Source organism: Entelurus aequoreus, linkage group LG01 (genome assembly GCF_033978785.1).
Source record: "Entelurus aequoreus isolate RoL-2023_Sb linkage group LG01, RoL_Eaeq_v1.1, whole genome shotgun sequence".
Lineage (NCBI taxonomy): Eukaryota > Metazoa > Chordata > Actinopteri > Syngnathiformes > Syngnathidae > Entelurus > Entelurus aequoreus.
The window spans coordinates 7,938,907-7,954,068 of NC_084731.1; the positions used below are offsets into that span (position 1 = coordinate 7,938,907).

A 15,162-nucleotide genomic window follows, 5' to 3' on the forward strand; every position below is an offset into this window, starting at 1 on the left:
GTTTTTGAATCGAGAATCGCGTTGAATCGAAAAAATCGATTTATAATCGAAACGTGATATTGAATCGAATCCTGGGACACCCAAAGATTTGCAGCCCCACTAAACAATATGATAAAAGACAAAAGACAAAAAAGGCTAACTAAATCACTTTAAATTGTTTCAATAAAGATATCAATTTAAGGGCTTTTGTACATTTAATCTTTTTCCAAGATTTAATTGATCATTTTAAACCATTAAGCCAATTAGACTACTTTCAGAAATCAACATTTATGTAGAAATAATTTTGCTTGGAGCATAATAATGTTGACAAACATTTCTATGTTACCATCATTTATAAATATGCCAAATTTGATCTCTTCTATAGTTAATGGAGACATATTCACACCCTCTCTGTCAATTTCTGATCTCCTCCCAGCAAAGTATGAAGAGTAATTTAAAATCTGGCGAAATACCCCGTTTTTTTAAATATATATATAACATTTTTACATTTAAATCTAAACCATTCTTGTTCTCTTTTACTACAGCGGACGTTACTCGTTTTATACAAAAACATTAAGAAAACAGTCAAATATCACACCGGAAGTGACGTAGCCTTCGCGCATGCGTGGACTGACTCGAAAGTGGACGCTTCTTGGGAGGCAAAACAACCTCTAATTTCATATTTGAAACAATGGAAGGGACAAAAGAAAGCTTAGCGTTCAAAAGTGTGGCTGAGAGGCTTACACTCGGCATTACTCGAATCCTTGGTGAGTATCTCTGCTTTAAAACTTGTAACATCGTTGGGTAAAAAAAACAACATTTTAGCTAGCTAGGAGGTGCTGCCATTGACACGGTACATGGGGGACAAGCGGTAGAAAATGGATGTTTGTTTGTGTCAGAGAACATGCCCGGTGTCGTCGAGGTGCGTCTCGCAGAAAGGGAGCCCGCCGAGAAAAGGAGCCTGTTGTCATGGGAACAGGTGAGAGCAAATACACGCACTGCTAATGTTCACAAGCTGCTGTCACAAAACCAACAAACCATTTGAAATCCCCCCCCAGAAAAACAATTGCATTTTACCAGAGGACCTGCGAGATTTTTATCTCACCACAGATGGCTTCACACTAACCTGGAACGTGAAACTGGACAGTACGTGGAACTGTAGAAGTATCACCAGTGAATAGGGGTGTAACGGTACACAAAAATTTCGGTTCGGTACGTACCTCGGTTTAGAGGTCACGGTTCGGTTCATTTTCGGTACAGTAAGAAAACAACAAAATATAAATTCCTTGGTTATTTATTTACCAAATTTGTAAACAATGGCTTTATCCTTTTAACATTGGGAACACTATAATAATTCTGTCCACGTTAATCAACATTAAACTGCCTCAAGTTGTTGCTCAGATTAAATAAAATGACAAAACGTTTCTTCTACATATAAAAAGTGCAACATTAAACAGTTTCAAGTCAACTCATCATGCTTCATTTATAACAGCATTCGGGAAGCCTGTAGTTGATTTTTATTTTGTAAATGTTATATTTTCATCAACATGTGATAGCAGGGCCATTCTAAACTAGGCTGCTGCATTACTAATGATTAATGTAACTATAGCTGGAAAAAAATGGTACAATAGCAAACTCCTCCCACCCCCACCAAGGACTGTTTTCACTGCTTTGATTGAGTAGGTTGCACAGTGAAGTACATATTCCGTACAATTGACCACTAAATGGTAACACCCGAATAAGTTTTTCAACTTGTTTAAGTCGGGGTCCACTTAAATTGATTCATGATACAGATATATACTATCATATATACTATCATCATAATACAGTCATCACACAAGATAATCACATTGAATTATTTACAATCGGGGGTGGAGGGGGTGGGGGGTAGGATATGGACAGCAAGTAGTGGACATATAGAGAGAGAGAGAGAAAGAGAGCGTGTGAGAGAGAGAGAGAGAGAGATCAGAAGGCATAAGAAAAAGTATCTGCATTTGATTGTTTACATTTGATTATTAGCAATCCGGGGAGGGTGTTAGTTTAGGGTTGTAGCTGCCTGGAGGTGAACTTTTAGTGCGGTTTTGAAGGAGGATAGAGATGCCCTTTTATACCTGTTAGGAGCGCATTCCAAATTGATGTGGCATAGAAAGAGAATGAGTTAAGACCTTTGTTAGTTCGGAATCTGGGTTTAATGTGGTTAGTGGAGCTCCCCCTGGTGTTGTGGTTATGGCGGTCATTTACGTTAAGGAAGTAGTTTGACATGTACTTCGGTATCAGGGAGGGGTAGTGGATTTTATAGACTAGGCTCAGTGCAAGTTGTTTAACTCTGTCCTCCACCTTGAGCCAGCCCACTTTAGAGAAGTGGGTAGGAGTGAGGTGGGATCTGGGGTGGAGGTCTAGCAGTAACCTGACTAGCTTGTTCTGAGATGTTTGGAGTTTAGATTTGAGGGTTTTGGAGGTGCTAGGGTACCAGGAGGTGCATGCGTAATCGAAAAAGGGTTGAACGAGATTGCCCGCCAGAATCCTTAAGGTGCTTTTGTTGACCAGAGAGGAGATTCTGTAGAGATATCTCGTTCGTTGGTTAACCTTTTTGATTACCTTGGTTGCCATTTTATCACAATGCTGGACTCTAGAAAGAGGTTCCGCAGCCTCCGAAGCAGAACCTCCAGGTTCTGTAACAGCTTCTTCCCTCAGGCCGTAAGACTCTTAAACGCATCATAATTAAATTATCCCCTCAACTCCCCCCAAAATGGATTAACTCGCTGGAATAAAAAAGACAATATAACATGTATCCATAAACGTGGACGCATGTGGAAAAAGTGCAATATATTTATCTGTACAGTAATCTATTTATTTATTTATATATGTTTATTTATTTTATGTATATATATATATATATATATATTATTTATATATATATATTTATTTATTTATATATGCACCTTATTGTTTTTTTTATCCTGCACTACCATGAGCTTATGTAACGAAATTTCGTTCTTATCTGTGCTGTAAAGTTCACATTTGGAATGACAATAAAAAGGAAGTCTAAGTCTAAGGAGAGACTATTCATTCATCCCTGAACACCATGGAGTTCATGTAGGCTTAATGAAGCACTTACATTATTATATCAACTATAAGAGACATAAACTCTTCATTTAACATAATGTCCTTTTTTGCTGCTTCAACACAGCTCAATCAACACAGAAAAAGGTAAAGTGAAATAGCAGACAGACAGGGCTTTGCTGTCCGTAACACACACACACACACACCGCAAAAGGTGCTAACGTTACGCTAAAAGCGAATTAGCCTTCACCTCAAGCCAGGACTGCGAGCGAGCTGAGCTGCCTTTTATATTTCTAGAAGGTCAACGGGCTCATAGTGATGTTACTAGTAGTTGACTGGGAGGTGTTTGTTATCATTTGGGGAGAGTCCGCAGCCTGATGCTTACCTGCTGAACGCTAAGCACTGACTACATGTGCTTTGAATACACACTGCTGATTGGCTGTTACCGCTCTGTTGGTAACCAATCAGATGGTTGTGTGGGTGGGACAATGCTGGGTGCTGTGTAGAGTACTGACAGAAACAGAGGCAGAAGGAAGCGGAGGCGGCTACTTAATATGTCCGTGTGGAAACTCGTTCGGTACACCTCCGAACCGAACCGAAACCCCCGTACCGAAACGGTTCAATACAAATACACGTACCGTTACACCCCTACCAGTGAAGGATTGCAATGCAAATAATGACAGTATTGTTCTCTTGCAGATGAGTGTGTTCCCTTAGGGTGCATGACAGTGCACAGTGTGGGCAGGTTACGGCCTCTTCACCAGCCCACGCTGCTTTTCTCTCTCCCAAACGCACCTTCGCTGGCGGACCTGGACTGGGAGGAGAGCAGCTCAGAATGTGGTAATTCTTTTGGGGGTGGAATTGAGCAATGATTGTGTTTAAAAATAGGGCTGTCAAAGTTAACGCGATAATAAAGCGTCGACTATAAGGTCCAATAACGGCGCTCGTTTTTTTAATGCGCGATTAACGCACATGCAGCATTTTTGACCCTCGGGCCGTTCCGTAGCTCAGGGGACACTTGGCCGTTCACTTGTTACTGAAGACTTAGACACATTTAGACTTGGACAAACTTTATTGATCCACAAGGGAAATTGTTCCACGCAGTTGCTCAGTTACAAAGGATGGAAAGGGTAATGTACAAAAAGAGGGCGAAAACAAAAGGTATGAAGTAGACTAAAAATGTACCATAGTGGCAATATAACATATATGTAATATTTACTTATTATATATATAGTATACAATATATACTGATATATTATATTATATTATATTTTTATATAATATATACAACACTAAATGGTCCCTAGTGTGTGAATGTAAGTGTGAATGTTGTCTGTTTATCTGTGTTGGCCCTGCGATGAGGTGGGGACTTGTCCAGGGTGTACCCAGCCTTCCGCCCGAATGCAGCTGAGATAGGCTTCAGCACCCCCAGCGACCCCAAAAAGGGACAAGCGGTAGAAAATGGATGGATGGATATACAATATATAATCAGGAGTGTCTCAAAGGGCTGCACAAGCCACAACGACATCCTCAGCTCAGATCCCACACCAGGGCAAGGAAAAACTCAACCCAATGGGATACAATGAGAAACCTTGGAGGGGACCGCAGATGTGGGGACCCCCGTGGGCGACCGATGCAATGGATGTCGAGTGGATCTAGTTAATAGTGTGAGTGTCCAGTCCATAGTGGATCTAACATAATAGTGTGAGAGTCCAGTCCATAGTGGATCTAACATAATAGTGTGAGAGTCCAGTCCATAGTGGATCTAACATAATAGTGTAAGAGTCCAGTCCATAGTGGATCTAACATAATAGTGAGAGAGTCCAGTCCATAGTGGATCTAACATAATAGTGTGAGAGTCCAGTCCATAGTGGATCTAACATAATAGTGTAAGAGTCCAGTCCATAGTGGATCTAACATAATAGTGAGAGAGTCCAGTCCATAGTGGATCTAACATAATAGTGTGAGAGTCCAGTCCATAGTGGATCTAACATAATAGTGTAAGAGTCCAGTCCATAGTGGATCTAACATAATAGTGAGAGAGTCCAGTCCATAGTGGATCTAACATAATAGTGTGAGAGTCCAGTCCGTAGTGGATCTAACATAATAGTGTGAGAGTCCAGTCCATAGTGGATATAATATAATAGTGTGAGAGTCCAGTCCATAGCGGATCTAACATAATAGTGGGAGTCCAGTCCATAGTGGATCTAACATAATAGTGAGAGAGTCCAGTCCATAGTGGAGCCAGCAGGGGATCATCTTGAGTGGAGACAAGTCAGCAGCGCAGAGATGTCCCCAACTGATACACAGATGAGTGGTCCACCCCAGGGCTCGACTTTGAACAGCGAGCGCGTCATCTGTGGTCACCTGATAACCTCTCCACACAGGAGAGGGGGGCAAAAGAGACGGTAGATCAACTCGTCTAAAAGTGGGGTCTATTTAAAGGCTAGTGTATACAAATGAGTTTTAAGATATATATACATATATATAACAAATCCCAATCACCATGTACAATATACCTACATGTACAAGAGCCGCAAGCTGGAAAATAGTGTGCAGAAATGGACAAAGAATAGGGTACGTTATGTAAAAAAAATATAAGGTTCAAAGCCATGACAAGAAGGGACTATTTTTGCCGTGAGATGAGATCAATTTAGAGGTGGGTGGTGCTTCACTTCCGCGTATAGATTACAGTTAAGGTGCATTGATAACGTAACATGTAGATTGTTACTGTGACTGCTTTAGTAAGATGGCATACAAGTTAAACAGAAATATAAGACAGTAGGCAGGAAGTCGAAAGGGGATTTTATTTTTTACTTTTTAAACAGCCAGGTACGACGTCAAAACATGCCAAGAGACCTCAAAAAAACAATCAAAATGTTGAATGTCTTCAAAATAAAAGCGCTACGCTATACATCCAATTTAACTACATTAAAAATAAAAATGTCTTACATTACAATCTTGCTTTGTCAAATATGTTTTGTAATGTTATTCTGTGGTATCGGCACCGAAGAAAATGCTAGTGTGTCCGTTGAGGAATAAGGGGGAATAACTTACTTAGGTAAAAAATATCGCATTATGCATTACCAAACATCTTTGGCAATCACAGCATGATTGTAACAATCCAAATTTGGATTGTTACAATTAACTTATTATAAAAGTTATTAATACGTAAAACTGGTATCTAAACATGGAAGTGTAGCTCCTCCTCTGAATGCAATTGCTCCTAAAGCAGGAATACAAATTCTGTAGTTCCACAAAATACACAATTTGACACCTGCAGGTATCCATCCATCCATTTTCTACCGCTTATCCCTTTCGGGGTCGCGGGGGGTGCTCTAGCCCAGTGATTTTCAACCACTGTGCCGCGGCACAGTAGTGTGCCGTGAGATACAGTCTGGTGTGCCGTGGGAGATTATCTAAATTCACCTATTTGGGGTAAAAAATATTTTTTGCAAACCAGCGATTATAGTCTGCAAATGATGTGTTGTTGTTGAGTGTCGGTGCTGTCTAGAGCTCGGCAGAGTAACCGTGTAATACTCTTCCATATCAGTAGGTGGCAGCCGGTAGCTAATTGCTTTGTAGATGTCGGAAACAGCGGGAGGCAGTGTGCAGGTAGAAAGGTGTCTAATGCTTAAACCAAAAATAAACAAAAGGTGAGTGCCCCTAAGAAAAGGCATTGAAGCTTAGGGAAGGCTATGCAGAACGAAACTAAAACTTAACTGGCTACTAAGTCAACAAAAACAGAATGCTGGACGACAGCAAAGACTTACTGTGGAGCAAAGATGGCGTCCACGATGTACATCCGAACATGACAGGACAATCGACAATGTCCCCACGAAGAAGGATAAAAACAAAGTAGAAGCGGGAATTATCGCTCAAAGGAAGACATGAAACTGCTACAGGAAAATACCAAAAAAAGAGAACAAGCCACCAAAATAGGAGCGCAAGACAAGAACTAAAACACTACCACAGGAAAACAGCAAAAAACTCCAAATAATTCACGGCGTGATGTGACAGGTGGTGACAGTACACCTACTTTGAGACAAGAGCTATAGTGATGCATGCTTGGTTATGCTTTAAATTCATATCCAACAATTGCGACAACGACTTTTTACTGTCAACTGAGTTTCGTTTTTTAATGATTTTTGCTGGTGGTGTGCCTCTGGATTTTTTCAACACAAAAAATGTGCCTTGGCTCCAAAAAGGTTGAAAATCACTGCTCTAGCCTATCTCAGCTACAATCGGGCAGAAGGCGGGGTACACCCTGGACAAGTCGCCTTTTAAAAAAAAAAAAAATACTAAAAGTGTGTTTGTCCTTTTTGTGTTGAGCTGCTTAAAACACATTTCATGAAAGCAAATTAATTGTCCAGTTATGGTATTCAAACTTGAAAATTACCTGTCTAGGGTACACTTACTAATGATGCAAAGTTATATCTATCTGTGATAAATCGTGATTAATTTTGAGTTAACCATGAACAAAATGTTATTACCGTATTTTTCGGACTATAAGTCGCAGTTTTTTTCCTAGTTTGGCCGGGGGTGCGACTTGTACTCAGGAGCGACTTATGTGTGAAATGATTAACACATTAGCGTAAAATATCAAATAATATTATTTAGCTCATTCACGTAAGAGACTAGACGTATAAGATTTCATGGGATTTAGAATAGAATAGAATAGAAAGTACTTTATTGATCCCTGGGGGAAATTCAGCGATTAGGAGTGACAGATTGTTTGGTAATTGTATAGCATGTTCTATATGTTATAGTTATTTGAATGACTCTTACCATAATATGTTACGTTAACATACCAGGCACATTCTCAGTTGGATATTTATGCCTCATATAACGTACACTTATTCAGCCTGTTGTTCACTATTCTTTATTTATTTTAAATTGCCTTTCAAATGTCTATTCTTGGTGTTGGCTTTTATCAAATACATTTCCCCAAAAAATGCTACTTATACTCCAGTGCGACTTATATATGTTTTTTTTCCTTCTTTATTATGCATTTTCGGCCGGTGCGACTTATACTCTGGAGCGACTTATACTCCGAAAAATACGGTATTCGCAAGTAAATTTTTTAATCGCTTGACAGCCCGAGTTAAAAAATATTATTGTGTTTCATCAGTGTTGCCGAATGCTCCCCGTCCTCCTCATTTTGATTCTCGGAGCTGCATCTTCGAGTTGGATTCATGTGGTGGAAATGGCAAGGTGTGCTTGGTGTACAAAAACTCCACCCCAGGTGATCCTGGATTTCTCTTGTCATTAAGGCTCGAAAGTGCACTTGATTTTCGCAATGCATTGTGGGGGCCGGGTAGCCACTGTTGCTGGTCAATATATTTGTTTACATGGCCAGATTCAACCAGAGAGAGCAACAAACTGGATTCAAATGGATCGTACAAAAAGCAAAGTGGACCCTGTGTGGTGTCTCCTGTTTCAAACTAAATGTATTTTAAGTCTGAAATCTGTGCATTAATGTGCAATATTGCATTGCTTTTTTTCCCAAATACTGTACGTTGTTCATAACCCGCAGTTTAGCTTAGCACACGCTAACATCCTTTTAAAGGCCTACTGAAATGAATTTTTTTTATTTAAACGGGGATAGCAGATCTATTCTATGTGTCATACTTGATCATTTCGCGATATTGCCATATTTTTGCTGAAAGGATTTAGTATAGAACAACGACGATAAAGATCGCAACTTTTGGTATCTGATTTTAAAAAAAGGCTTGCCCCTACCGGAAGTAGCGTGACGTAGTCAATTGAACATATACGCAAAGTTCCCTATTGTTTACAATGATGGCCGCATGAAGCGACGATTTCCCCATTAATTTGAACGAGGATGAAGAAAGATTTGTGGATGAGTAAAGTGCAAGTGAAGGACTAGTGGGGAGTGGAAGCTATTCAGATAGGGAAGATGCTGTGAGAGGCGGGGGTGACCTGATATTCAGCTGGAAATGACTACAACAGTAAATAAACACAAGACATATATATACTTTATTAGCCACAACACAACCAGGCTTATATTTAATATGCCACAAATTAATCCCGCATAAAAACACCTAGGTGTTTGTTATGCTAGCTTCTAGCTACTAGCTACTAGCTCGAGCTAGTTATAGCTCGAGCGGGTAATATGGACGGGATCCCGTCTATATAACCCGCCAATACAATTCAAACACCTGCACAACACACACACTCACTCAGCCCAAAGAACCGTTCACCTAACCCAAGGTTCATAAAGCTTATATATTTAATCAAAGTTACGTACATGACACGCACGTACTGGCAAGCAATCAACTGTTTGGAAGCGCGCTGGTGGGACCTGATATTCAGCTGGGAATGACTACAACAGTAAATAAATACAAGACATATATATACTCTATTAGCCACAACACAACCAGGCTTATATTTAATATGCCACAAATTAATCCTAATGCTAGCTCCTAGCTACTAGCTCGAGCTAGTTATAGCAAGCGATCAAATGTTTGGAAGCGCAGCTGTGTACTCACGGTATCGCAACTGTGTATCCAAATCAAAGTCCTCCTGGTAAGAGTCTCTGTTGTCCGAGTTCTTCGATCTTGACTGCATCTTTCGGGAATGTAAACAAAGAAGCGCCGGATGTGTACGTGTTGCCGCTGACTTCCCTCGCAAAATAGACGCTTCGCACCGACAACTTTCTTCTTTGCTTGCTCAGCTTCTTTCTCCATAATGCAATGAACAAATTGCAACCGATTCACCAACACAGATGTCCAGAATACTGTGGAATAATGAGATGAAAACAGAGCTATTTCGTATTGGCTTCAATGGTGTCCGAATACTTCCGTTTCAATGATTGACGTCACGCGCATACGTCATCCTCAGAGGCGTTTCGAACCGGAAGTTTAGCGGGAATTTTAAAATTGCACTTTATAAGTTAACCCGGCCGTATTGGCATGTGTTGCAATGTTAAGATTTCATCATTGATATATAAACTATCAGACTGCGTGGTCGCTAGTAGTGGCTTTCAGTAGACCTTTAAATGCTACATGTGCAATTAGGGGTGTAACGGTACACAAAAATGTCGGTTCAGTACGTACCTTGGTTTAGAGGTCACGGTTTGGTTCATTTTCGGTAAAGTAAGAAAACAACAAAATATACATTTTTTGGTTATTTATTTACCAAATGTGTAAACAATGGCATGACATACATACACACACAGGGTCCATTGCCAGGGTTCATGTGGTCAACATATATAAAATAAAAACTAAATAAGATAAGGCTCAGAATGGTTTCTTAACAAAACCTTTCTACATATAAGGTGCTTTTTTTGATTGATTGATTGAGACTTTTATTAGTAGATTGCACAGTACAGTACATATTCCGTACAATTGACCACTAAATGGTAACACCCCAATAAGTTTTTCAACTTGTTTAAGTCGGGGTCCACGTTAATCAACATTGAAGTGCCTCAAGTTGTTGCTCGGATTAAATAAAATTACAAAACTTTTCTTATACAAATAAAAAGTGCAACATTAAACAGTTTCAAGTCATGTCAGCCTCAGATTAACTTTTCTTTTCCCCCCCAGCCTGGCTAACTTGGCAGTAAGAGGATATATGGGCTTATTGTTCTTCCACCAGAGAAGTGGGTCAAAATCTAGTTTTTAATGCAATACAGACTTAAATCTGCTGCTATAAAAACATTTGTTATTGCTTTAGCCCTGCCTGACTCGCCAAGGAGAGGCTGCTTGAATGCGGTGGGGACGCTTCAAATGGGTTAGACTTAGACTTAGACAAACTTTAATGATCCACAAGGGAAATTGTTCAACTCAGTAGCTCAGTTACAATGATGGAAAATGTAAGGATGGAAAGGACAATGCAGGTATAAATAGACTAATATAGCGATAAAAACAAAACAAAAAATAAAACGTGTTGTCAGAAGCAGCTGCTGAACAATGTCGGCAAACCGCCGTCCTCCATTGTTGTATCGCGCAGCCAGAGTGTTCCCAAACGGGAGATCTTAACGAGGCAGGAGGGTCTTCCAGCTCTGGCTTTTACATGTTGTCCTAGCCCGGTCGCTGCTAGCATGCCGTGTGTTGTGCCTCGGTGTGCATTGTTTACACAACGTACTTAATATGTCCGTGTGGAAACTCGTTCGGTACACCTCCCAACCGAACCGAAACCCCCGTACCGAAACAGTTCAATACAAATACACGTGCTGTTACACCCCTAGTGCAATAGAATAAAACAGACTTTGATTGAAACTTAGCAGTGTGAAAACGCCGTGAACACACCAAGATGTTCCAGGTGATGGCGTTGAAAGTGATGTTTGATCATCTCTCCTATCCAGGCTTCCTTGGCTTCGCTTCTACGCTGGAAATGAGACGAATCTCACCTTGTTTTTCCTGAAGCGATCATGACACCCATCGTAACAATTATTGATGCCGACATATTTGGGACTTGTTAAAGAAAAAAACACAACTTTAGGAGACCCGTTCAGTAAGACCCATGATGCATTGCGTTTCCCCGTCACTTTCAAGCCCTATGCTGCATTTTTAGGCACCCGCCTCTAACTTACCTCTTTGCTTTGATCTTTTTCAAGGTGTGGTAGCGCAGCAGAGTGAGATTTGGTTTCTCGACCGTTCTCTATGCTGGCATTTCCTGACAGCCACCTTCTCCTCCTACTACCGCCTCATGATCACGCACCTGGGCCTGCCCGAGTGGCAGTATTCTTATACGCCTTATGGTCCCAGCCCCCAGGCCAAGGTAGCCAACTTCCTACGTTAATACTTAGTGTGCATTCTATACAATGTTTGTATTAGGGTTGTACGGTATACCGGTACTCGTACAGTATCGCGGTACCAATGAATAAAAAACAGTACTATACTCTGTTTGAAAAGTACCGGTTTGCCATTATTATTTTTTTTACAGGCATACCATACCATACCATACCATACCATACCAACTTTATTTACAAAGCCCTTTAAAAACAACCACAGTTGAAGAACAAAGGGCTGTACACCACAAAGAAATAGAGGCAAAGGACAGACTAAAAAATAACAATTAAAACAGAAGTAAAATACGGCGCGTCGTGACATTGCTGGTTTTCCGAGCAGAGGAGCATGTTCGGCAGCGCGCACACACAGAGTACTTACAAGCAGACACAGTGTGTAGACAGAAAAGGGAGAATGGACGCATTTTGGTGTAAAAAGTAAAGATAAAGGTGAAGTTATAACACTGAAACACCCTCAGTAAGAGGTGCTTTAAGACATGGCTAGCTAGTTAGCGGCTAACGTCCATCCACAGTGTTTTAGCTACTTCTAAATCACTAATCCTGGTCTCCATGGCGACAAAGTTTCTTACAAGTATCATTATCACTGGAGGACGAGGAATAGCTAAACATGCTTCACTACACACCGTAGGAGGATACAATAGCTCACCACCGTCACAATGTAAACAAATGCCATGGGTGGATCTACATCTGACATCCACTGTAATGATACCAAGTACAAGAGCGTATCAAGTCGATACTACTATGATTACATCGATATTTTTTATCGTCACAAAATATTTTTTCCTTTTTTTAAACAACAATAAAAGACAACTTGTCTTTTAGTAGTAAGTAAACAAACAAAGACTCCTAATTAGTCTGCTGACGTATGCAGTAACATATTGTGTCATTTATACACCTATTATTTTGTACACATTATGAAGGACAAACTGTAAAAATGGATTATTAATCTACTTGTTCATTTACTGTTAATATCTGCTTATTTTCTGTTTTAACATGTTCTATCTACACTTCTGTTAAAATGTAATAATCACTTATTCTTCTCTTCTTTGATACTTTACATTAGTTTCGGATGATACCACACATGTAGGTATCGATCCTATACCAAGTAGTTACAGGATCATACATTGGTCATAATGTAAGTCCTCATGTGTCCAGGGACGTATTTACTGACTTTATGAAAATAACATGAATTTAAAAGAAAAAATATCGATGTAATCATAGTAGTATCGACTAGATACGGTCTTGTAGTTGGTATCATTACAGTGGATGTCAGGTGTAGATCCACCCATGGCATTTGTTTACATTGTGACGGTGGTGAGCTATTGTATCCTCCTACGGTGTGTAGTGAAGCATGTTTAGCTGTTCCTCGTCCTCCAGTGATAATGATACCTGTAAGAAACATACTTTATTTGTCGCCATGGAGGCGAGGATTAGTGATTTAGAAGTAGCTAAAACACTACCGACTGCGGGCGGATGTTAGCTGCTAGCTATCTAGCCATGTCTTAAAGCGTTTCAGTGTTATAACTTCACCTTTATCTTTACTTTTTACACCAAAATGCGTCCATTCTCCCTTTTCTGTCTGCACACTGTGTCTGCTTGTAAGTACTCTGTGTGTGTGCGCTGCCGAACATGCTCCTCTGCTCGTAACACCAGCAATGTCACCACGTGACGGCGACGCAACGTTATGCCTGTAAAAAAAAAAATTAAATATGGCGAACCGGTACTTTTCGAACAGAGTATAGTACCGTTTTTGATTCATTAGTACCGCGATACTATACTAGTACCGGTATACCCTACAACTCTAGTTTGCAACCTTAATTCCAATTCATGAGATTGAATTAGAACTTGAGAGACATACTCAATTCAATTGGGAAATTGCCCAATCATATTTGTAACACACATTGAGTTTGAGTTGAGTTCACACATGCATGTAAGGTCAAAGTCAACATGTCCAAAAAATACATTATTAATGTCATAAAACATGAAGTACACACTTCTTTTATTCTTTGCCATTCACAGTGCAATGCTCAACATTCCAGGTATGACCACACAAGGCAAAATAACAATGTTTTACCATGAATAATGTCCATTCTCTTAATTCCATGGATGTTCTACTGTAGCCACAGTACAGATGTTCTTGTTGTCTCACTCAGCCATCTTTTCCTCCACAGCAATGGGCATCGCTGTACCAGCCGCTGATTTACAGAAATGAGCTCAGCTTGCCTGACTCTTTTGGAGACTCCCACCTCAACAAGCTGGATCCCTTGAAGGCCTTCAAAGCCAAAGCCAAGGTGCCCACCCCCAAAAAGAAGCCATCAGCACCATGCAGCCAAGTGAGCAATACTAAGAGCCAAGGTGGCAGCGGGAAACCTAGCATAGCAAAGCGATGAAAAAAAAGCACTTTTAAAGATGATAACAATGGACACTACGGCACTGTACTGGTTTTAATCCAGTGTTTAATCACTACATATTAGTGCTGAGGCTCTTGGTCCACTCATCATTACATTTTTCTACACTAGACTTATGTTACAAAGTTTGATGCTACTGTCGCTGAAAATATTTAATTTCTGAATGCATTATAATAATATTGATGTGGAACACTGAAGAAGATAACTGCATGAACAAGCCAATATTCACTGTTCAAAGTGAAGGTGTCGGGCAAATGTTGAATCATGTTGCATAAACAAATAGTTTACACTGATTTTACTGATTGTTATAGCTTTACTTTTAACATTCTCATAGAACAGATACATGATGATGATTGACTTAGGAGCGAGCATTTGACTGAACAAGCTTGATCAGACTAATAGGCTGAAGTATTTTCCAAGTAGGTCCAACATTTAGGAAAGATACTGTATTTGCCCGTAGACTCCTGTCTTTATGGCAGTATGGTGCCTATTTCTCAATATGACATCAAATATATTACTGAAACCCATGTAAGAGGTATGTTGTGTAAGAGGTATATTGATTGCAATATCCATCTGCTTTTGCAGCAGTATTAAAACTTTGCAGCTTCCTGTTCAGGAAAACATCTGTTTTAGGTTTCAATTTCTTCCCTTATGCCAGGTGCCCAAACTTTATCACCGCATTGGGCTCAAAAAAGTAAATATATATATATATATATATTAGGGCTGCAACTAACGATTAATTTGATAATCGATTAATCTGTCGATTATTACTTCGATTAATCGATTAATAATCGGATAAAAGAGGCAAACTACATTTCTATCCTTTCCAGTATTTTATTGAAAAAAAACAGCATACTGGCACCATACTTATTTTGATTATTGTTTCTCAGCTGTTTGTACATGTGCAGTTTATAAATAAAGGTATATTTAAAAAAAAAA

General features: G+C 39.8%; 1 protein-coding gene across 1 annotated transcript; it reads left to right on the forward strand.

Annotated features, from left to right (window-relative positions):
- The first annotated feature begins 607 nt into the window (after positions 1–607).
- On the forward strand, positions 608–14,922 carry tpgs2 (tubulin polyglutamylase complex subunit 2). The gene is made up of 7 exons (XM_062043427.1): positions 608–746; positions 879–958; positions 1,038–1,125; positions 3,742–3,882; positions 8,174–8,287; positions 11,624–11,787; positions 13,987–14,922. The coding sequence occupies exons 1-7, from the start codon at positions 671–673 to the stop codon at positions 14,203–14,205; spliced, it is 882 nt and encodes a 293-aa protein (XP_061899411.1). The 5' UTR covers positions 608–670; the 3' UTR covers positions 14,206–14,922.
- The last annotated feature ends 240 nt before the right edge of the window (positions 14,923–15,162 follow it).